Source organism: Ranitomeya imitator, chromosome 2 (genome assembly GCF_032444005.1).
Source record: "Ranitomeya imitator isolate aRanImi1 chromosome 2, aRanImi1.pri, whole genome shotgun sequence".
In the NCBI taxonomy this organism is placed as follows: domain Eukaryota; kingdom Metazoa; phylum Chordata; class Amphibia; order Anura; family Dendrobatidae; genus Ranitomeya; species Ranitomeya imitator.
The window spans coordinates 67,966,128-67,991,243 of NC_091283.1; the positions used below are offsets into that span (position 1 = coordinate 67,966,128).

The following is a 25,116-nucleotide window of genomic DNA, read 5'->3' on the forward strand; positions in this document are numbered from 1 at the left end:
GTTTAGATTACATTTACAGTTGGGATTAGGGTTAGGGGTGTGTCAGGGTTAGAGGTGTGGTTAGGGTTACCGTTGGAATTAGGGTTAGGGATGTGTTTGGATTAGGGTTTGTTATAATTGGGGGGTTTCCACTGTTTAGGCACATCAGGGGCTCTCCAAACACGACATGGCGTCCGATCTCAATTCCAGCCAATTCTGCGTTGAAAAAGTAAAACAGTGCTCCTTCCCGTCCGAGCTCTCCCGTGTGCTCAAACAGGGGTTTACCCCAACATATGGGGTATCAGCGTACTCAGGACAAATAGGACAACAACTTTTGGGGTCCAATTTCTCCTGTTACCCTTGGGAAAATACAAAACTGGGGGCTAAAAAATTTTTGTGGGAAAACAAAAAGATTTTTTATTTTCACGGCTCTGCGTTATAAACTGTAGTGAAACACTTGCGGGTTCAAAGTTCTCACAACACATCTAGATAAGTTCATTGAGGGGTCTAGTTTCCAACATGGGGTCAATTGTGGGGGGTTTCTACTGTTTAGGTGCATTAGGGGCTCTGCAAACGCAATGTGACACCTGCAGACCATTCCATCTAAGTCTGCATTCCAAATGGCGCTCTTTCCCTTCCGAGCCCTCCCATGCGCCCAAACGATGGTCCCCCCCCCCCCCCACATATGGGGTATCAGCGTACTCGGGACAAATTGGACAACAACTTTTGGGGTCCAATTTCTCCTGTTACCCTAGGGAAAATACAAAACTGGGGGCTAAAAAATAATTTTTGTGGGAAAAAAATTTTATTTTATTTTTATGGCTCTGCATTATAAACTTCTGTGAAGCCCTTGGTGGGTCAAAGTGCTCACCACACATCCAGATAAGTTCCTTAGGGGGTCTACTTTCCAAAATGGTGTCACTTGTGGGGGGTTTCAATGTTTAGGCACATCAGTGGCTCTCCAAACGCAACATGGCGTCCCATCTCAATTCCTGTCAATTTTGCATTGAAAAGTCAAATTGCCCTCCTTCGCTTCCAAGCTCTGTCATGCGCCCAAACAGTGGTTTACCCCCACATATGGGGTATCGGCGTACTCAGGACAAATTCTACAACAACTTTTGGGGTCCATTTTCTCCTGTTACCCTTGGTAAAATAAAACAAATTGGAGCTGAAGTAAATTTTTTGTGAAAAAGTTAAATGTTCATTTTTATTTAAACATTCCAAAAATTCCTATTAAACACCTGAAGGGTTAATAAACTTCTAGAATGTGGTTTTGAGCACCTTGAGGGGTGCAGTTTTTAGAATGGTGTCACACTTGGGCATTTTCTATCATATAGACCCCTCAAAATGACTTCAAATGAGATGTGGTCCCTAAAAAAAAAAATGGTGTTGTAAAAATGAGAAATTGCTGGTCAACTTTTAACCCTTATAACTCCCTAACAAAAAAAAATTTTGGTTCCAAAATTATGCTGATGTAAAGTAGACATGTGGGAAATGTTACTTATTAAGTATTTTGTGTGACATATCTGTGATTTAATTGCATAAAAATTCAAAGTTTGAAAAATTGCGAAATTTTCAAAATTTTCGCCAAATTTCCGTTTTTTTCACAAATAAACGCAGGTAATAATCAAAGAAATTTTACCATTGTCATGAAGTACAATATGTCACGAGAAAACAATGTCATAACTCTGGAACGCTTCAACGGATCCTGGTGATTCTAACCTCATAAAGGGACAGTGGTCAGAATTGTAAAAAGTGGCCTGGTCATTGACGTGCAATCCACCCTTGGGGGTAAAGGGGTTAAAGCAAAGTGGAATATTCTTGAATGGCCAAGTCAGTCACCTGATCTCAACCCAATTGAGCTGCATTTCACTTGTTAAAGACTAAACTTCAAAGGAAAACCAGAATAGAAATAACCGAGGTCCAGTATTATAAGAGCAAAAACCAAAGAACTAACGCAAGACCTAAAACAGTAAACTTTTATGTAATAATTAAAAACTAGAAAGCAAAAATATAAAGACCAGTAGGAGGGATCCTACGGGAAAACAGGGTCTCTGGTATACAAAAAATATTATGCCAGAAAAAAGTATATAGCAATACAAGTATACAGGAAAGGACTAGGGAAGATAGAAGTGCCTATCCCTATTGAATGCCCTTCCTGACAGCGGAGGTTGGCACCCTGGGATACGATATGGCGCCCCCGCTCAACGTAGACTATCCCTGAAGTCCCTAAAAAGGAATCCCTCAATAAAAGCCACCACCAAAAAATACACCACAAACACAACAACAAACAAGTGAAATAAAATATTAGTGCTGCTAAATACTGGCTTCAAGTGCATAGATAGCTCAATTCAGCTGACATTTATGAACTCTGGGGGTCGAACATCTACTACCCACAGGGACTCCCAGGGTCGGCTATTGTTGAGCGGGCATGTTATATCCGCTGTTAAGTAGAGTGCCAACCTTTGCAGGCTAGCCAGGCATTTTTGATACACATTTTAGAGGGGACATTGTATGTCTCAAGTCGGTTTCATTAAGCGCAATATTTTATAGCGATTTATGTCAGCTGGTTGTCGATTTAGACCCCCTTACTTACTATTTTCCCCTTTTCAGCCTTCAGATTGGCTAATGTTTTCATAGTGGCCAACCCCTTAAAGGAATTGCCTTATCTGGAGAGCGCTACTGCTCATGTTCCTGCTTGATGGGAGGCTTGCACTACTGATTGACAGTTAAGACCAGTGGCATCCTCAGTCTGCCGCACTCTCCATACTGTAGAGACTGCTTTACCCCTGTAGCATCGGAAGATCAAGGTTTCACTTGCGCTTGCCACGTTGGGAGCTCACAGTTCTCTTTGACGATCCGGTCTGCGTAAGAGCAGCACTTGTTAACACTTTGCATGTTAAGTCACCACTTCTAGACTGCAACAGTGGCCCATATTCTAGGATTCAAAGCAGTAAACAGACAAATAAAAATTGCAGCATTTTCTTTAAAACTTGAACACAGGATTTTTCTTTGACAAGTAAATTGATTTTTTTTTTTTTTTTTCGCATCTTACCCATTAGTGTACATGAGGCTAACCCTTTAGGCTATGTGCACACGTTGCTGATTAGGCTTAGGAATTTCTGGTGCGGATTCTGCGCCTCCTGGCAGAAAACGCACCTGCGGATTTGTCACGTTTTTTTTACCCCTGCGGTTTTCTATAATGGAATGGGTACAAAAACGCTGCAGATTCACAAAGTGACATGCTACTTTTAAACCGCAGCGTTTCCGCAGCGGATTTTCCGCTAAGTGTGCATAGCATTTTTTTTACTCATTGATTTACATTGTACTGTAAATCAATTGCGGATCTGCAGCGTTTCTGCACTGCAAAACGCTGCGAATCCGCAGAGAATCCGCAATGTGTGCACATAGCCTTAAAGCTTCGGACTATCCAAGGTTTTGTAGTTGAGCAATAAGAGTCAATATCAATATGTTGAGTCTCATTAAAGATGTAAAACAGTAAGCACTAGCATTTAGCCAAATGTATGAATTTGTGTGTGTGTGTGTGTGTATATGTATATATTCTATAGATCCCGCAAAGAAATTAGTACAGCATTGTCGCCCAGTAAATCATTTGTGTGAAAGTGTTGTCCCTTTTGTTACAAGTGGTAAATAATGTAACCGGTGGAATTAGTTGTGCTGCACATATGGCAGGTACACAGATCCATGGTGCTCAGCCTCCTGGGATCAGATGCACACAGCTAAAGTGCTCAGTGGGCTTGTTGCCTCTCGGCCACCAGTGACAACTGTCTGGTAATGTGCTTCTGCTGACAATATAAGCATGGTCTTTACTTGCAATGCTTGTGGAATATTCCATGAAATGATCCGTCTTTTGTCTCGTGTTAAGCCTAGAGTGAAAGCAAACACAAAACATGTTGGTTTTCAGAGAGGAATATATCGCTGTTTGCATTAAGCACAGGCTTAAAAAAGAAAAAAATACAAATTTGCAATATTATTGTCCATGACATTTAGCTTTCATTAGTACGGTGTAGTTAACAATGTGTAACAATCATCATTTTTAAATTGATTTAAAGGGAAACACCCCCCCCCCCCCCCCCCCAAATCGAAGGTGAGCGAAGCCCACCAGCATCAGGGGCTTATCTACAGGGCCAGGGCCTCCCATCTTCTTACAATGACTTCCTCTTCTGGTATTCACGCCGGGCTTCTCCGACCTTTCCCAGCACCTGCGCACTGCAGCAATTTACTCTGCCCTCAACAGGGCAGACAAAGTGCGCCGGAGCCGCAGAGTGAAGACAAGAGGACGTCATCGTAAGAAGATGGGAGGCCCAGGACTGCGACGCCCATCGGACCGAGACTGCCCCTGGGTGAGTATAATCTAACCTCTTATTCTCATCTTTCAGGTTACATCGGGGGGCGGGGCTTATCTACAGCATTACAGAATGCTGTAGATAAGCCCCTGATGCCGGTGGGCTTAGCTCACCTTTGATTTTGGGGGTGACAGGTTCCCTTTAAAGATCACTTATTTTTCTTTAAGCTTTGCATTAATTAATAGTACTAGAAACTCTGTAATATAGCCTAGCACAGAAATACTTTTTTTTTTTTTTTTTTCCCCCTCCACTCAAACACTCCTTTCCACCCCGCAACATCCCTTGCCTCTTGTACCCTTCATCCACTCTGAAAATATCTAATCTATACTGTTCAAAATGTCACTGAGGGTTCAGATTAGTTTCCTACAGATTTGTTTATTTTTTCGAAAATTGAATTGAGGGGGGGAAAAAAACACTCATTCTGCTGCTGTTTTTTAAAGGGACACTGTCACCTGAATTTGGAGGGAACAATCTTCAGCCACGGAGGCGGGGTTTTGGGGTTTTTTATTCACCCTTTCCTTACCCGTTGGCTGCATGCTGGCTGCAATATTGGATTGAAGTTCATTCTCTGTCCTCCGTAGTACATGCCTGCACAAGGCAAGATTGCTTTGCGCAGGCGTGTACTATGGAGGACAGAGAATGAACTTCAATCCAATATTGCAGCCAGCGGGTAAGGAAAGGGTGAATCAAAAACCCCCAAACCCCGCCTCCATGGCTGAAGATTGTTCCCTCCAAATTCAGGTGACAGTGTCCCTTTAATAAGTGTTTAGTTCACCCTAGAACTGTATTCAGTTACACTGCTCACTACTGCTGTATGATGTTGTTTCCTAGACAGGAGAACAAGAATCTGTGTCTTTAGCTGTTCAGTCGTTTCTCATAGACAGTACAATCTCCAACCCACCAGCTAAGGGAAAACTGGAATTTAGAGCATACAAGTGAAAAATGCAGAATTCAAGTAATAGAACACTGGTATACAGTGACTTTGTTGCCAACAATGTCTGAACGATTTTATATCAAGTTTATGGTGCTGATTAAGAATATGACTTTGGCTTTGCCAGATTGGTTCCAGTTTCTGAGAGATATAAAGCACCGCTCCAGCTTTTTTTTAATCTTTATTGCACCGCTGAAGTGGTGCTTTAAATGAGTCACCTGTCGCCCTTGATTCTTTTCCAGCATCGCTTCTGTTTCTCTGGTGAAAAATGACTTGCCAGCATTCCCCTGTGTCTGCTGAAGGGCGCTGGAGGTGACTTTTCAGTAAGTCTGAGAGCCTCGTTCTGGCTCTCATGACGGGTATTGAGAGCTTGACGTGACTCCTGGACAGTTGGAGTTTACCGGCCCAATATGGCGCCGCTGGACCAGAGCAGTGTCTGTAAAAGCTGCTGGAAGGTGAGTATAATAACGAGCACAGGGAGCTTAGATTTAATGCGCCACTTCAGACTGACCCCCACCCCCTGCTGGAGTGGTGCTTTAATAATTAATTACAGATTTTTTTTAATTTTTTTTTTTTTTAAATTGCTCTTATAGCATTGTAAGCTCACAAATTTGAAATACAAAATTATATGGGATTTTTCATTGTACCTAACACACAGTCAAGACAGACCAAAAGCTGTTGCATTTATCACACTCGTCGCATTTGGGAAATGTAGTATTTTCTTGGATAAATGATCCCCAAAACTGAAAACAATTTGGCAAAAGTAATGGGATTTTTTTAATTCTTCCCCTCAAAATACCCTGAATCCATTCAGAAAACCTTGGCACCTGAAGAAAATTTTTCTCTTTTTGTAGACCTATGTAATGACCAAAAAAGTGTTATGTACATAGAGAAATTACTGGATATTCATCTGAAAATACGGATATGGTTAAATGTACCTGGTTTGCAAACAGAATATATTTGAAATAAAAATTAAAAAATTCGGGATAGTGGGGTGTACATTAGTGTGTGTGATGGATGGGGAGCATGAGAGGTAGGAAATAATGAAGGAAGGGCGAATGTTCTGTCCGGATGTTGAACAGAATTTGTCATCTGTTGTATTTATTTTGTACATGTACGATTTATGAAGTCTATATCGTTGGTAAGTAGAGCTTTTGTACTTAAGTGTCCATTGGGGAATTTAAGAAATACTTTAACTTTTTGTCTACTTAAAATGCTTTTACTATTAAAAGGACAAGTAGCAGTGATGCTGGAAATTTTGACCTTGGGCGCTTAATCTTTTTGGATGAAATAAGTAGCAGAGCCTAAAGTCTTATAGCAGTTGATGTAATATCCATTAGTCCCTAATAATACAGTAAGCTATGTGCTTTCCCTTTCAAGCTTAAAGTTCAATCCTCTCATCCATATTTTTTCCTGCAGCTTGTGCTTGAGTTGAAAAGTAGTGACATTGCCAAAACCTTTCGAAAAGCAATCAACCGCAAAGAGGGAATTTGCGCCATTGGAGGCACCTCGGAGCTGTCTAGTGAGGGTACCCAGCATTCATATTCGGGTATGTGTGGTCATGCAAGTTTTTTTTTTTTGGGCTAGAAATACTAATGTACTCTTAACACTCCCAAGTAAACCCCTAAATCCATCAAAGCCTGTGAGCAATTTAAAGAGAAACGGCAAAGAATTAGAAGTAGTTCCGAAATTACCGTATTTAAGATTGACGAATTTGTTAATTAAACTAAAGTGTGTGCGATTGCCGAGCAGTCGGCTCATCCGCTAGTGGATGACCCAGCTGGATCACCTAGGGTGTTAGGAGGTTAAGCAGTGCAAACTATAGTGGAGCACAAGGATTCTTGTGCTAACGTTCATCTTTTCACCTTCTACACTTTTCTAAATGGGTTTTCAGCATTTGACTTCAGCGATAAGATCTTATGCCCATAGCCCAGCCTGTAACCATACTTGATGATGCTCCTGGAATAATCGGGAGGTACTTGTAAGTAGAAGAAACTTTCTGGACTTTTAGAAATCATTCAGGAAGCAGTGCCTTGGAAATTAACCAAGTCTTCTGTGTGAGATCATTAGATGATTTTAGAATCACTCTGCTGAAGAGTCCAGATGCACTAGAAGGGGACAAGAATGGGGTCTGGAGAGGATCTCCTGAAAATGGTCACTTTTATGCTTAAGTAATTTCACCAGACCTTATTTCTTTCTAAGCAGAATTGGCACGTACTTCTATATGGGAGTGCGTAGAGGCTGTACAGGCTACATCCAAGGAAAATTCCTCTAAACATACATATTATTGACTGTTTACTATTTGAAGGCCTACAGAGGCACAGTGAGTAGTCAAGGTTCAATATGAGAGACTGGTGTCCAATCAGCTGACCTAATAGGTGTGCCAGAAGTTGAAGTGACCCTGGTGCACCAGAACTAGCACATGTTCATACTTTGTGTATTGGGGATGTATGAAAGTGCAGTTTCCTCCCATTAAAGTTATTGTATGAAAGTTGCAGTATTTAGGGTCACAGTACAATGGATGGAGCAGTACAAATTCTAGTGCCAATTTCCTCAGACGATCCCTGGTTTTGTCTGTAGTTGACCTAATTTTAGGGTTAAACTGATAATGCATGTGTTTATATGGCTACTACTGAGACACTGCAGAAGGGTAGGTGTGCCTGTTATCGCCTAAGTATAATACTAAAAGTTGACTATAAATATCTTCCTCCTGCTCTGATGTCAATTAACCTATTCCATAAATTCGCATGGCATAAAACCAGTAAGACTTGTATGAATTGTAGACATGAAAATGACTAACCTACAGTACATGTCCATGAGGAAGCATGCAGGCAATGAATTCAGGCCTGGCCATGGTTCCACAAGTAAGTGATGGTCAATGAAAAAGGAGAAGTGAGGCGACCACCCCATTGATTATTAAATCCAATTAATAAGTCTCCTTGATGAGTAGTAGTTGGATGAAATGTACTCTGGTTTCCGAATTATCCATATTGATATTGTTCCAGCCAGCTGCGACTGTCCAAAATCGACACGTTCACAGAGAACACAATCTGTGACCTCGCCTTTGGACATCCGTAGCCTAATGTGGGCACATTACCTTTCAATTAGTGATGAGAGAACGTGCTTGGATAAGACCTTATCTGAGCATGTTCGCTCATCACTGCTTTCAAGAGGTGTTTCTTTTCTTAATCTGGGATGAGTGGGTACACTTCTCCTTTACCTTAGATCCCACAATGTTCAAAGCGATTGGTCTATTTGAATATTGTGAGACTCATGCGGTAAGTGCTGAAATGGAACAGGTATGATGTGGCCATTTAAGAAATCAAAAAGTGTATTCGCTCAACCTGATGAAGAAAAGCACAACTTTTCAAAATGCGTTGGATGGTAGTTTGTCCACTATGGACCACTGTAGCTTAAGGTAACAAGACTACTGGTGTTTTCTGTGGACTTTAAATTGCGGCCGGCTGGAGAACTGTGTATCCATAGATTATTAGGAAACGAGGGTAAATCTCATTCAACTACTACCAAACCTGAAGACTATTTTATCAATTGGATTTAGTGGTCAACATGGTGGTGATCCTCTCTCATAGACAGTCATTGATCCGAGAAACCATCAGCTGGTTTGAGTTTAGTGACTAACAGTCATTGCCTGGTTGCTTCGTCGTTGAGACATGTCATTTGATACTTGTGCTTTTTTTTTTTTTTGTTTTGTTTTTTTGCATCTTAACTGACCAATATTAAAGTCACTTTGAAATTTTTTTTTTAATTTTTTTTTGTATTTAGAGGAGGAAAAGTATGCCTTTGTCAACTGGATAAATAAGGCATTGGAGAATGATCCAGACTGCAAGCATGTTTTGCCCATGAATCCAAACACCAATGACTTATTCCGGGCATTAGCAGATGGCATCGTCCTGTGGTAAGTGGTGCTGAAGATCTGACCAATGAGACACCAGAGAATCTCTTTCTGATAGTGCAGATATATCGGTGTTGGGTTTCATATAGAAAACCGGTCTAGGCCAAGTAGAGAGTCGCACCTCGGAGTTTCTCAGAATAGTTTTAAGACTTCATAATAACATTATTACCTTTTTTTTTTTTTCCAGTAAAATGATTAACCTGTCTGTACCGGACACTATTGATGAAAGAGCCATCAACAAGAAGAAACTGACTCCCTTCACTATTCAGGTGAGTCACAAAGAGGATTTAATATGTGCACACAAGCCGCCTGAGTCAGAAGCTTTCTCGTCTGTCCTCACCGCCACATAAATCCATGAGCACTAGGTTATATTATACATCTGAAGCTGTGGTTTCCATGTTTCTTCTTGGTATAGTGTGATTATTGAAATTTACTTCTGTCTCGTTAAGCGATGGCATATGTCTAGGATGTCATTCTTTTATGATCGTCATTGGTCAGGGACTGCTCAGCAAATTTGAGAATTCAGTGCTGCGCCCTTTTCCTGTCTATTACCTGCACAGCGGCGTTCCCAGCCACCCCGATGACCTGTTGCTGGCCGCATCCACCTGAATGGAGCAGCAGTGCGGAGTCAGTGTTGTGGTCTTATATTTATTAGGATGGGTGGGAGATTCAAATCTAATGGTTAAAAAACTATGCGAAATCTAAGCAATATATTACTAAATTATGAAATCTCGCAAAATGATCAACTACTGCCATCCAGCAGCCTCTGATAGAAGGAGATTAAGAGTTTACTGCATCCCATTTTCTTTTTGCGTTCAATATATAATCTCCCCATAGTGATGGCTCTAGGAAGCGGAATAGTGTAGCACAGGTTTAAAGGGTTATTCTCATGGACACAAATGGTTAAAATTGCAAAGTACTTGTCAAAAAAAAAAATCAACAAGCAAGTTTGCTATATTTTTGTTGGTTGAAATCCTCTGTTTTCAAAAATGGAGGGATTTTTAATTATTGTTGCTTAGGTTGCGGCGGTAGCTGGTAATTTATCAGCAGAGGACCGTCTCCTAGGCACGGAGTGAAGTTCTTACAAGCTCTTTTCAATAGAGCATGTAAGCGCTGCCCTAAAGGTGGCCGGATTTATTTGTACAGCCACGTTCAATGTTTCCTGTGCCCTTTTGATTCTGCAGAGGTGAAGCTGCCTCCGATTGCAGGATTTTTGAGGGCACAGTTTTGGCCAACAGCCTGACGATGCATCCGTCAATGAAGCAGACAAATGGAGTACAGGTTTTGCAGAAAGGGTTGAGGAAACCCCCTTAAAAGTGCAGGACTAAAGAATACATTTCATTTACATGTAGGAAAATTCAAGAGTTCAAGAAGATTAAACATATTTTTTTTTTTTTTGTCTCGTAAATACGGTTTATCCTTTTTACTGTTTTTAGGAAAATCTGAATTTGGCATTAAACTCTGCCTCTGCCATTGGCTGCCATGTGGTTAACATTGGTGCAGAAGATCTTAAGGCTGGAAAACCTCACCTGGTGTTGGGGCTTCTGTGGCAGATTATAAAGATTGGATTGTTTGCAGACATTGAGCTCAGCAGGAATGAAGGTAAGAATCAACAATGTTTGTTTCAATGGATTGTCTGATACTTTAATATTGGTGGCCTATCCCTATGATGGGTCATCAATACCAGGTCGGTGGGGATGTGACAGCCAGCACCCTAGTTGATCATCTGTTCTCCGTACCACCACCTGGATGTGTTCAGTTGCGGGTCAGTACAGCACAGCTCCTTCGACTGTAAAGTGGCCACAGCAGGGTACTGCACGTCTGCCGCTACTCAAGCGAATAAGAGTGGGTCTGTAGTACCTCGCTGCGGCTCACTGCTCTACAACTAGGCACTTTCGGGAGCAGCTGATCGGTGGTGGTGTCCGGTGTCACACCCCTACCCATTTTGATATTGATAGCCTATCCTCAGGATATCCAACAAATGATTACCCTGTAGATTAGTGACAAAGGCATGATCAGTGGCAATCTGGCTGCGGAGACCCGTAATGATCTTGAAGTATAGATCTAGATTGATGCACGATCACTCTATTCACACGGGTGACACTAGTCCCCTATTCTAAGGGTTACTTGGGATTTCAGTAGTGAGACCTCCACTGATCGTGCTGTTTTCATGTATCCTGTAGATAGGTGCAAAATGTTTTTTGGTGAGATTATTCCTATATTACAGTCTTAGTAAAATTATTACTTCTCCACCAGATGACTGCTTACTGCTCTGTGTGGGACCGATCTGTATGCACAGCTTATGCCTTATTTATGGGGGCATTTTAAAGCCACATTCTCAGGATTTGTGAGGGTCCCAGTGGTCAGACCACAAGCAATCGGCAAGTCGTCTCCTACCTGTGCACAGGTGATGACTTGCAGAGATGGAAATAATCCTTTATAAATTGAACTGTAATCAGTATTTCAGTAAATTCACTAGGTATCGAAGTCATTAATAGGACGCCACCCAAACCTTTGTAGCAATAGTATACTCAATATATTGCCATTGTACTGCGAGTAACTGGTTTTGTGATGGACACTGTTCATCTATTCATTTCAATTGGTGAAAACTCTGAAAGAATTGACGTGATTCAAATCTGCACTATAAAAAAGAGCATATGCATGAACTCTCATTCAGGTTACAGATACTGCAAAACGCTGCATTTTTTTTTTTTTTCCGTGGCAAAAGCGCAACATGTGAGCGAGCCCTTGGCAGCAATCTAGTCCATGAATTAGATTCACTCGTGGCAACTCCTGTTGTCACATTCTATATTACTGTATTGGAGTATTCTTTAGTAAATAGTTTTGTTTTTTTTTGCGACTTTAAATCGGAACTCTATACATAAAAGTTAATCTTAATGGTTCCTTTCATCGCAACCCTTCACTGATCTGTTCCAGCCTTGGCTGCGTTACTTCGTGATGGAGAAACTCTGGAAGATCTGATGAAATTATCCCCAGAAGAACTGCTCTTGAGATGGGCCAACTTCCATCTGGAGAACGCTGGTTGGCAGAAAATCAATAACTTCAGCACCGATATTAAGGTAGGACCAACGTGGACATTGATAAATGATACAACATGAATAATGTATTGTGTGTCTGCCTCTCAGCCTTACACAGGATTGTTAATGACTCCTTGTTACATTCGTGTTGTACTGCATGTCTCCAAATCTATACTCATCCTCAGCATCTCCTTAATCGTTTTGTTACCAAAAATCTATTTTCTTCTACATGAAAAGGCTAAATGCAAGGGGATTAACTGTACAGACCTAAACAAATCAAGCTGAAGGCGGTCACTTTATAACTTTATAATATGATATATTTCTTTAAATTCCATACATGTGATGTCATTTATCTATTATTAGATGGTGGCCCGATTCTAACGCATCGGGTATTCTAGAATATGCATGTCCACATAGTATATTGCCCAGCCGCGTAGTATATTGCCCAGCCACGTAGTATATTGCCCAGCCAGGTTTGTCACAGGTTAAAAAATAAACATATACTCACCTTTCCGAAGGCCCCTTGTAGTCCACGGCAGCTTCCGGTCCCAGGGTTGGTATGAGCGCAGGACCTGTGATGAGGTCGCGGTCACATGACCGTGACGTCATGGCAGGTCTTTCTCGCACAGGCGCGTAGGGCCTGTGATGATGTCGCGGTCACATGACCGTGATGTCATGGCAGGTCCTTCTCCCATACCATCTTTGCCACCGGAACCTGCAACGGAAGATGGCGGCCGGCGCGAGCGACTACGGAGGGTGAGTTTAGCAGGTTTTTTTTTTTAATTATTTTTAACATTACATTTTTTACTTTTGATGTCGCATAGGCAGCGTCAATAGTAAAAAGTTGGGGACACACAGGGTTAATAGCGGCGGTAACGGAGTGTTACCCGCGGCATAACGCGGTCCGTTACCGCCGGCATTAACCCTGTGTTAGCGGTGACCGGAGGAGAGTATGCGGGCGACGGGCACTGGGCAGTGACTGCGGGGAGTAAGGAGCGGCCATTTTCTTCCGGACAGTGCCCGACCGTCGCTGATTGGTCGCGGCAGCCATGACAGGCAGCTGACGAGACCAATCAGCGAATGAATAACCGTGACAGAAGGACAGACAGACGGAAGTGACCCTTAGAGAATTATATATAAGATAACACATAGTATGCTTTATTAGGATCCACAATCTATCCACACATTTTGCATGTTACTCTTAGGTGCGATATTGCACTAAAACGACTATTCTCACGGTTACATGCATACTACCTCCATTGAATCCTTCCGACTTGAACACACCCCACGCAAGCGCTGTGTTGCTTAGGTGGCGTTGTGGGCCGGTCGCATTGCCATGGGGATGGGCAGTGATGACGCACGTCCTCCCGCCCATGTCCTGTGACGCGCAGTCGCCCTCACCGCTGTGAGTATTCACATCATGATGGGTCTGTGCACTCCTGACGAAGCCACAATGGTGAAACGCGCGTCGAGGCCTTTCCTGCTTACAGCACGCCTGCACCCTCTTACACCATGTCCCAAGGTAACCTTATATCGCCATGTGTGGCGTAGATCTATATTGAATTGCCCTGGGCCAAACCATTTGCCCTCTGTTATGTGTTTTTACTGTGAGATGAGTATTGACTGATGGGCTATTTAGCCCAATTGTTCTTTTTGATACGACTTATCTCTATAACTGACCACCCTCTTAGTTACCTCTCAGCATATGGCAGTGTTACTGTAGCAGGATTGTCTGGATTTTTTTGCATACTTTGCCAGTATAACTGTTACCATCTGTTACCATCTATGTAGACTGGCTATATGTAAACTGTTGTCTCATTCACCACTGTCTTGTCTACATGGATATTTATATTTCAATAAAATTGTATTGATGTTTTGCTTCCTCTATTTTCTGGTGTGGATTCTGTGCGCTACTATATTGCTAATTATTCATTACTGATATTCATTCTCTTAAATATCAGTCACTGACCCACAGACTAGTTTTGTTCTATAGGTTTATATGTTGAGGCTTAGAGGTATGCTCTCTGTTGGCCAATAGGGCACTTTTTTATAGGTGTTGTAAATGCAAGGGGGCGGTCTGAGTCAAGTTTTGCCGGTTTCCATCCTTTGTATTTCACTCATGTATGTCTGAGGTTATGTGCAGACGATCAGTCAAAGCTGAGGGTTGGACATTGCGTACTTGTCCAGCGTCCAACCCGCAGCCTCCAGATGTTGCAGCATAGTGGATCGGAGAAGAGATCCCATGCCCATTATGCATCCACATACGCCCCCGGCTCACCTTCAGAGACTGACATGCGACGCGTCTTTCCAGACTGCATTTTGTCATTCATCTTGCCTCGGAGGCTCGCGCCTTCGCATGATAAACTTAACCCGTACAATTTATTGCACGCAGTGATTCCGCACGGTTCAGTGGACTCGTGCAGAATCACCCATGTTCAATAACTGGCCGTGCTTTAAATGCAGCAGACATGTGCTGCGTCCAAAGTGCTGCCGATTACTGATCGCGTGCACCTACCTTCACACTTGCGTAGTACTGCACATTGGTTTTTGGTTTGGAAATTAGCAAACTTGTGACAATAACATTACCAGTGTAAATGTTTTATTGCAATTATCTGACCTAACGGCATTGATGAATACTTCTTTAAAGGGTTGTCTAAAAGGGATGTCCAGTTAAAGGCTATCATAGTATTTTAACCCCTTCATGACCCAGCCTATTTTGACCTTCATGACCTGGCTGTTTTTTGCAATTCTGACCAATGTCCCTTTGAGGTAATAACTCAGGAACACTTCAACGGATCATAGCGGTTCTGACGTTTTTTTTTCGTGACATATTGGGCTTCATGTTAGTGGTAAATTTAGGTTGATAATTTTTGCGTTTATTTGTGAAAAAAAAATAAAAATTTGGCTAAAACTTAAATGTTGCAATTTTCAAATTTTGAATTTTTAATCTGTTTAAAAGAGTTGTGACACAAAATAGTTAATAACATTACCCACATGTCTACTTTACATAAGCACAATTTTGGAAACAAAATTTTTTTTTTTGCTAGGTTATAAGGGTTAACATTTGACCAGCGATTTCTCATTTTTACAATAAAATTTACAAAACCATTTTTTTAGTGACCACCTCACATTTGAAGTCAGTTTGAGGGGTCTGTATGGCTGGAAATACCCAAAAGTGACACCATTCTAAAAACTACACCCCTCAAGGTGCTCAAAACCACATTCAAGAAGTTTATTAACCCTTCAGGTGCTTCACAGCAGCAGAAGCAACATGGAAGGAAAAAATGAACATTTAACTTTTTAGTCACAAAAATTATCTTTTAGCAACATTTTTTTTTTTTCCCAAGGGTAAAAGGAGAAACTGGACAACAAAAGTTATTGTACAATATGTCCTGAGTACGCAGATACCCCATATGTGGGGGGAACCACTGTTTGGGCGTACGACAGAAGAAGGGAAGGAGCGCCATTTGACTTTCAATGAAAAATTGGCTCCAATCTTTAGCTGACACCATGTCGCGTTTGGAGAGACCCTGTGTGCCTAAACTTTGGAGCTCCCCCACATGTGACCCCATTTTGGAAACTAGACCCCCCAAGGAGCTTATCTAGATGTGCGGTGACCACTTTAAACCCCCAAGTGCTTCACAAAAGTTTATAACGCAGAGCCATGAAAATAAAAAAATCATTTTTTTCCTCAAATTTTTAGCCCACAATTTTTTTTATTTTCACAAGGGTGACAGGAGAAATTGGATCCCAAAAGTTATTGTCCAGTGTGTCCTTAGTATGCTGATACCCCATATGTGTGTGTGGGGGGGAGCCACTGTTTGGGCACACATCAGGGGTCGGAAGGGAAGTAGTGACTTTTGGAATGCAGACTTTGATGGAATGGTCTGCGGGCGTCACGTTGCGTTTGCAGAGCCCCTGATGTGCCTAAACAGTAGAAACTCCCCACAAGTGACCCCAAACTTGACCCCCCCCCCAAGGAACTTAATCTAGATATTTGGTGAGCACTTTGAACCCCAAAGTGCTTCACAGAAGTTTATAACGCAGAGCCGTGAAAATAAAAAATCATTTTTCTTTCCTCAAATTGTTTTAGCAAGCAATTTCTTATTTTCACAAGGATAAAAGGAGAAATTAGACCCCAATAGTTGTTGCCCAGTTTGTCCTGAGTATGCTGGTACCCCATATGTGGGAGTAAACCACTGTTTGGGTGCACGTCGGGGCTCGGAAGGGAGGGAGCACCATTTGACTTCTTGAACGCAAGATTGGCTGGAATCAATGGTGGCGCCATGTTGCGTTTGGAGACCCCTGATGTGCCTAAACAGTGGAAACACCTCAATTCTAACTCCAACACTAACCCCAACACACCCCTAATCCCAACTCTAGCCATAACCGTAATCCCAACCCTAACCCCAACACACCCCTAACCACAAGCCTAAACTTAATCCTATTTCCAACCCTAGCCCTACCCTAGCCCTAATTCCAACCACAACCCTATGGCTATGTGCCAACTTTGCAGATTCGTGTGAGATTTTTCCGCATCATTTTTTAAAAATCCGCAGGTAAAAGGCACTGCGTTTTACCGCGGATTTCCAGTGTTTTTTTGTGCGGATTTCACCTGCGGATTCCTATTGAGGAACAGGTGTAAAACACTGCAGAATCCGCACATAGAATTGACATGCTGCGGAAAATACAACGCAGCGTTTCCGCGCTGTATTTTCCGCACCATGGGCACAGCGGATTTGATTTTCCATTTGTTTACAGGGTCCTGTAAACCTGATGTAAAACTGCTATGAATCTGCAGAAGCCAATCTGCTGCGGAACCGCAGCCATACCCGCACCGTGTGAACGTAGCCTAATTCTAACCCTAACCCTAGCCCTAACCCTAGTGGAAAAATAAAAGCAAATACATTTTCTTTATTTTATTACTGTCCCTACCTATGGGGGTGATAAGGAGGGGGGGAGGGGTCATTTACTTACAGTGATCAAAATTAAAAAATAAAAAAATAGTGACAGGTTTTTATCAGTGATCAAAATGTACCTGGAATGAATCTGCCGGCCGGCAGATTCGGCGGGCGCACTGTGCATGCGCCCGCCATTTTGGAAGATGGCGGCGCCCATGGACAAGACTGACGGACACCGGGAGGCTCGGTAAGTATGAGGGGGTGGGAGCGGACAGGAGGACTGAGGGGAGCGGAGCACAGTGCGGGACAGGACGGAGGACTGGCGAGGGGATCGGTGGTGGTGGGGGCAGATCAGGGTTTCCAGCCATGGCTGATATTGCAGCATCGGCCATGGCTGGATTGTAATATTTTTCCATCATACATGACGGCACCATGAGAGGGGGGATCCGCCCATCAAGGACAGGAAACCTTCAAGATAAAAGGGGCGGCCCCTCTCTCCACATCAGTTGGTTTCCTGTCCTTGACGGGGAACCCTCAAGATGGAGAAAACCCAGGGTGGACCGCTTTCCCTCAAAAGTCAACAAAGTCCAAAAGTTCTGCTCCCTGAACCCTACAGACAGGCCGTTGGCAGTAGACGCCTTCAGCGTAGAATGGACGTCAGGACTCCTGTATGCCTTCCCACCGATATGTCTAATCCCAGCAGTTCTGAGGAAGATCAGGGAAGACAAGGCCAGAGTAATTATGATCGCTCCCTTCTGGCTGAAAAGACCGTGGTTTTACTGGCTGAGAGTGATGTCAGTGACGGACCCGTGGGTTCTCCCGGAAGACCAGGACCTTCTAACTCAGGGTCCCTTCAACCACCCGCAGAACTCCGGGCTTCATTTGACAGCCTGGCATTTGAGCGGTCGTTACTAGAGAAAGAGGGGTTCTCAGCTGGGTTAATATCCACCTTGCTCAGCAGCAGAAAACCAGTAACGACCAAGATCTATGGGAGGATATGGAAGAAATTCCTGTCCAGCTCAGGGCCAATACGGGAAGGGGAGATCCCGATAGTGGCAATACTGGAGTTCCTGCAGAAGGGCTTAGATCTGGGGTTAGCTGTTAGTACCCTCAAAGTACACATTTCAGCTTTAGCAGCCCTATTCAACTGTGACCTGGCAAGTAATAGGTGGGTGGTGAGGTTTATCCGAGCCTGTAGTAGAGCTGACTCTGTTCCATCTCCTACTCCTCCACCATGGGATCTAAATCTGGTGTTAACAGCTCTGACAGAAAGCCCCTTTGAGCCGTTAAATACAGCTTCAGATAAAATACTAACATTAAAAACAGCTTTGTTAGTGGCACTTACATCGGCCCGTAGGGTGGGGGATTTACACGTGTTGTCAGCTGATCCCCCCCCTTACACACAAATTATGGACGATAGGGTTGTATTAAAATTAGATCCGGCATATCTCCCCAAAGTGGTATCGAGATTCCATAGAGCTCAGGATATAACCCTACCCTCTTTTTGTCCCAACCCTAGTAACAAAAAAGAGGAGAGACTCCATTGCCTAGACGTTAGGAGATGTATCCCACAGTATCTAGAGAGTACAAAATCCTGGAGGAAACAGAGGGCTTTATTTGTTTCGTTCCAGGGGTCAAGGAAGGGCCTTAAAGCCTCAAAACAGACTATAGCTAGATGGGTGAGAGAGACCATTATTCTAGCATATAGTAGTGCAGGCAGGGTTGTTCCACAGGGTCTGAAAGCCCACTCCACGAGGGCCATGGCGACGTCGTGGGCGGAGAGAGCTGATGCTACCATCGACCAAATCTGTAAGGCGGCCACTTGGTCCTCTCCGTCTACTTTCTTTAAACATTATAGGCTAGACCTATCTGCTACCTCTGATCTCACTTTTGGGAGAAGAGTGTTACAAGCAGTGATCCCTCCCTAAAGAGATTACAAATCTCTCGTGGTGCCGTCATGTATGATGGAAAAACACGGGTATTACATACCTGGTAATGTGTTTTTTCATGAGACATGACGGCACCCTTATATTCCCACCCTTTTGATCACGTCATCAGTTGGGTGCATTATTAGCATTTTTTGTATTATACACTCCCTGGGGTATCGGTGAATAGAACCGTATAGGATGTATTATTTATGTGTACACTAACCAGCGGAGTTCCTCTCGTACTCTGTAAAACAACTGATGTGGAGAGAGGAGCCGCCCCTTTTATCTTGAAGGTTTCCTGTCCTTGATGGGCGGATCCCCTCTCTCGTGGTGCCGTCATGTCTCATGAAAAAACACATTACCAGGTATGTAATACCCGTGTTTCACCACTTTTCATAGGTGAAATATTACAAACTAGATTGTTGGCCCGATTCTAACGCATCGGGTATTCTAGAATATGCATGTCCCCGTAGTATATGGACAATGATATTTCCAGAATTCGCGGCAGACTGTGCCCGTCGCTGATGGGTTGAGGCAACCTTTGACATCGTCGCCATGGCAACCATTATGACATCTACGTCGATACTGTGCCCATCGCTGAATCAGAAACGTGGGATGTCTACGTCCTTTATGACATCATCGTCGCTGTGCCAGGCCTCGACCAATCAGCGACGCGGGTTTCTACGTCGATACTGTGCCCGTTGCTGATTGGTCGAGGCCGCCAGGCAGACGCGGGATTTCCCAGACAGACAGACACAGACAGACAGACAGATTGCTCTGATTGGCTGTTGCACTTTCAACAGCCAATCAGCGATCGTAGCCACGGGGGGCGAAGCCACTCCCCCTGTCCCTGTAGGTCAGGTGAATTTGGACGTGATCATTCTGTGACACAGCATATGCGTCACAGGTCGGATTGGCACCGACTTTCATGACTCATACGCTTTGTCACAGGTCGGGAAGGGGTTAGTGTTTTTCCAGTCTTGGGTTATAAAACTGCAGTTACTCTGTATAATCCTGTGCATTTTGAGGATTCTTCGGTGCTGGGATCCGGTGGTCATGTGGACTTTCCGGTGAAGAGTGACTCTTGACCTCAAATGTTATTTGCATACTTTATTCGGTCTCCATGACAGCACCACAAGAGAGGGGATCCGCCCTTCAGGAACAGGAAACCTACAGCTACAAAAGGGCAGCACCAATCTCACGTATCAGTTGGTTTCCTGTTCCTATAGGGACTGGATTCTACAAAAGATTCTATGGATCCCAGGCCGGCCGACTCAGGTAGTGGGGGTGGTCTCCTACCTCGGCCAGTGCGGAGATCCTGGAGACGCCACGGTGATCCTTGCAGGCCAGCACGGCAGTGGCGTTAGCAGCAGGGAGCAGTTTTCCGTTGGTTATCCATCTCCAGGGAAGCCAGTGCAAGGTATGTACCTTCCCCCTGGATTGTCTGCTCCTGTGGTGTAGGGCTGGTGCTGGGGGCTGTCTGAGGCCTGAGACATGTTGGTTTGCGCCATCCAGGCGTCCCGTACTACTCAGCGCCAGCAGGAAGCGCTGGGAGCCGTGGTGACTTCAAGGGGCGGAGCTGGCATGTGTTCCCGGGTCTCGGGGTGCCGCCCATGCACAGTGACTCCCAAGATGGCGCCGCGCATCGGGACTTGCACACCATTCGAGCGCGTGCCCTCCAGCCTGTTACCTGCACCTGGGGGGGCAGACAGCGAATCAGGAGCAGCACTTGGCATTTCTGCTAGCCGGAGGAGGGGACTTAAGCAGGCTCCAGAGCCGGACCCTTGCTTCTGGCCTTAGTATTGAGGTATGGAGAGTGATCATGAACAGCAGCCTCAGCTGCTGGAAGAGGTACGTCAGAAGCCCAAAGGGAAGGACCATGACAGGAGTGCCGAGTCTGGTCGTAAGAGCTCCTCCAGACAGGGATCGGGAGAATCGACTAGGAAGAATGCCCCTCATATTCCGTTTTTTTTATTTTATTTTTTTTGCAGCCACTGGTAAGTGATCTACAAAAATGTTCACTCAGTGATGCAGTCCCCCTCATATTTTTTGTTTTAGGGGAAGAAGTGCATCAGTAAGACTAAACGTAAGGCATGCGCCCTCTGTGGAGTCCCCTTACCAGATTTATGCCCGAAAAAACTGTGCCCCCTGTATCCAGCAGACAGTGAGGTCTCAGGGAGGGCAAGGGGTGGATTGGCATTAGGTCTAGACAGACTATATTGCCTAACTGTAGTCCCTCAGGTAGCGGAAGAATCCCTTCTTGTTACGGCAAGCCTGAAGGAGATGGTCTTTCCCTAAGGTAGCTTGCTTCTCTGTAAATCTCTCGTGGTGCTGTCATGGAAGTCCGAATAAAGCATTAAGTTACTTACCGGTAACTGCATTTTTCAGGGGCCCATGACAGCACCCTTAGTTCCCTCCCTATTCACGTGGGGGTTGCACTTCCTTAAAATAAAAAAATGTAATGTTTTTTCACGTGTGATATTTGGTTTACAGTTAAATGGGTTATTGTATATAATAATTGCCTAGAATACTACTTCCTGCAATTTGTGCCAACTTCCGTGGCTTTGTCCGGAGCTAATGTCCGGAGCTAATGTCCGGAGCTAATGTCCGGAGCTAATGTCCGGAGCTAATGTCCGGAGCTAATGTCCGGAGCTAATGTCCGGAGCTAATGTCCGGAGCTAATGTCCGGAGCTAATGTCCGGAGCTAATGTCCGGAGCTAAGTGACGTCAACAGTGTCCAGTGTCTGATTGGTTGCCGCCTGCTGCGAGCGACCAATCAGAAACGTGCCGTACTGTGACACACTCCGCCCGCCATTTTGGTGTGATTTTTGAATTTTTACCTCACAGCAAGTTTCTACTGCGTGGAGGCGGGCCCAGTGACGTTGCTCTTCAAGCTCCTGCCGAATTTCAAGTATATATGGATTCTAGACTCCCGATTCTTTAGAATCGGGCTGCCATCTAGTTGTATATAATTGTATATAAAGTTTATATACAGGGGTTGGATAAAATAATAAAAACACCTAACGTTTTGGCATCATAATCTTCGAATGTGATAAACATGCAAACCGTGACCTATGGTAATGTTTTGCAGTTGATTATTTGTGTTATGTAATGTGTATGTAAATTAACTGTTTGTTTTGCATAATTGTAAGAACATTGAGAACCTGATACCAATGGCAGACCTCTCGGATTTTCAAAGAGGCCAAATTGTTGGTTCTCATATGGCAGGCGCTAGTGTAACAAAGTGCCTGAATGCTTGGCGTGTCAAGAGGTACTGTCTCCAAAGTAATGACTGCGTTTGAAAGAGAAGGAAAAATGTCCGGAAAAGCACAGGTCTGCCCGAAGGTCAACGTTAACTGAGAGAGACTGTCTGACTCTAAAGCGAGTTGTGAGAGAGGATCGCAAGACCACAGCTCCGAAAATCTCTGCTGAGCTCAATGAACACCTACAAAACCCAGTTTCCACGAAAACTGTTCGTCGGGAGCTGCACAAATCTGGATTCCACGGAAGAGCTGCAATTGGAAAACTGCTGCTCTCAATGACAAATGTTTCCAAGCGTTTAGAGTGGTGTAGAAACCTCCAGAATTGGTCCCTCGACCAATGGAAACATGTGATATTCTCAGACGAATCATCGTTTACCCCATTTCTGACCTCCTGCCGAGTGTACGTTTGGAGACAGCTGAAAGAAGCATTCCATCCAGACTGCCTTCTCCCAACCGTAAAACATGGTGGAGGTTCTGTGATCTGGGGTGCTATTTCGTGGAGACCGACGGGCCAATGATATCCCTTCATGGAACAATTAACAGCCGAGATTATTTAGGCATTTTGGGCAACCAAATGCATCCAATGATTCAAGCACTGTTCCCGGAGGGGAACGCCATCGTTCAGGATAATGCACCAATTCATGCAGCTAGAATCGTTAAAGCACGGCACGAAGGAACATTCTAATGAAGTTGAGCAACTCATCTGGCCCCCACAATCCCCAGACCTCAACATTTATTGAGCATTTATGGTCGATTTTAGAGATTCAAGTTAGATGTCGATTTCCACCGCCATCGTCGCTCAAAGAACTGACGGGTGTTTTAACTGCAGAATGGGCTAAAATTCCTTTGGCAACAATTCACACCTTGTATGAATCTATACCTCGGAGAATTGAGGCTGTAATCGCCGTAAAAGGTGGACCTACACCATGTTAAACTAACTTTTGTTGATGTTTCCTGGAGTTTCCATTATTTTGTCTAACCCCTGTATGTGTGCCATTAACTGCAGTAGTCCTCTCAGGCTCTGAAATACAACTGATACGTGGGAGAGGTGCCACCCTTTTGTATCTGTAGGTTTCCTGTTCCTGAAGGGAAGATCCCCTCTCTTGTGGTGCTGTCATGGGCCTCCGAAAAATGCCGTTACCGGTAAGTAATGCTTTCAGCCACATTCCAACTAGACGTGTTCAATCTCGCTCAATACACTTGCATTAAGCGAGGCTGTAGATGTCTAGTTGGCACATGACTGCATTTTTGCAAATCGCATACTTATGGTGACGTGCCAGTCTTCACCAGAGAATCCTTACAGCACGCAGTGCACATGATGTGAGGATTCAAAAGTCTGTAGTGACTGCAGACGTATACCCTATGGCCAGACAACACCTTTAAGCTTACCTTAGTAATTTATGTAATGCACATCTAAAAAGTGCCCTGATCTTCAGTTACAAGGTCCTTTTCCAGTTTATAGAAGATAAATGGCCTTTCCAGCTTTGATACATGATCAGAACTGTGTGGAAAAGGTGGCTGTCACGCCAACCCCCATTTCTTCCCTTTATGTAGTCTGTGATAGAAATGTGGCAGCATGGCTATTAAAATGGGTAGTTAGCTGATTCCTTTCACACCCTGCTAAAGTCATGTGCTGACACAGGAAACACAAAAAAAACAGAAAAAGCGCCATTTAGACCTAAATTGCGTAAACTGATATTTATAAGGTGACTATTTAGGATAATCTGCCATATGTGTGTACATGAGGCATAAACATTTTTGGCTATCGTATGACTTTCCTGTATTTCCACCCGTTTCAACTCTTGAGGCTTGATATTCAGTGTTAAGTTGTCTCTGAGCTATTAGGTGGAGACTAGTTGGTATGTTCCTCAAACATAGTACATCCAGCTATGAGGGAGACCTGCTCTCATGTCTATATATTCTACATAGAAGGTGGGGAGATGAGCGTCTCATACGTGGAGAAACGAGCATATTTCACGAAGGTACATTGCAAAGTCTTTAATAATTGCATGTACAATTGATTTTTGCAATGTTTGATAAAGCCAATGATAAAGCCAATGTGACCATGTAAGGTCATTTTAACGGCATTTTGATAGTCCTACTATGGCCTAAAATACAAATAAGAACAAGTTAAACAGTAGCTGTTCTAGTAGGTTGAATTTGATGATTACCAGTAGGGGAGAAGTGAAGAGGGTCCCAACATAATCTGTTACAAAGCTATCCCAAACTGTATTCACATATGTAGGATGTCACGGAGTTCATGCAGATTTATGAGCAGAATCTGCCGCTAATTTCTGATTTATATCCTGAATGTGTGAACATGTGCTTACCGTATATTGGTTTAAAAGCTGGAGCTATAATTAAAGTTATAGCTGCTTGATTTTTATACCAAACATAATACAATAGGAAATCGAGAAGTCATTTTAGAGGAAGCTGAGGATTTGCAATCCAGCCTGTTGTGAGGACATTTATGGCTAACGGAAAGGCTTGTGATTATAACTTTATCGCTTACTTGATAGCATACATAGATAAGTGTCTTTAATGGTGGAGAATCAGTCTCAAGTAGATAACGTGTTATGCTTAGTCCAACAGTGTGATAAAGTGGCTTCACTTCTATCTTTATGATGCTAATATTAAAAGGGTTGTCCACCTTTTGGAGTCCATTTTTTTTTATTTAAATACATGCATTTAGAGCTAAAAATGATCTTTGCAATGGGGTTAATTAAAACTTTACACTTTTTTTTTTATTGTCTTTTCCTGGCTGCAGAATAAGTTGACAAAATCTGAATGTGAGCT

At 43.5% G+C, this 25,116-nt stretch overlaps 1 protein-coding gene across 3 annotated transcripts in view; it reads left to right on the forward strand.

Moving 5' to 3' along the window:
• The window catches only part of PLS3 (plastin 3), a 110,823-nt gene that overhangs the window by 72,456 nt on the left and 13,251 nt on the right, over positions 1-25,116 (forward strand). For all 3 annotated transcript variants that reach the window (XM_069746911.1, XM_069746914.1, XM_069746913.1), the window contains 5 exons: positions 6,697-6,826; positions 9,061-9,193; positions 9,378-9,459; positions 10,627-10,792; positions 12,128-12,270. In XM_069746911.1, coding sequence (XP_069603012.1) covers positions 6,697-6,826; positions 9,061-9,193; positions 9,378-9,459; positions 10,627-10,792; positions 12,128-12,270 — 654 coding nt within the window. The remainder of the gene's footprint in view (positions 1-6,696; positions 6,827-9,060; positions 9,194-9,377; positions 9,460-10,626; positions 10,793-12,127; positions 12,271-25,116) is intronic.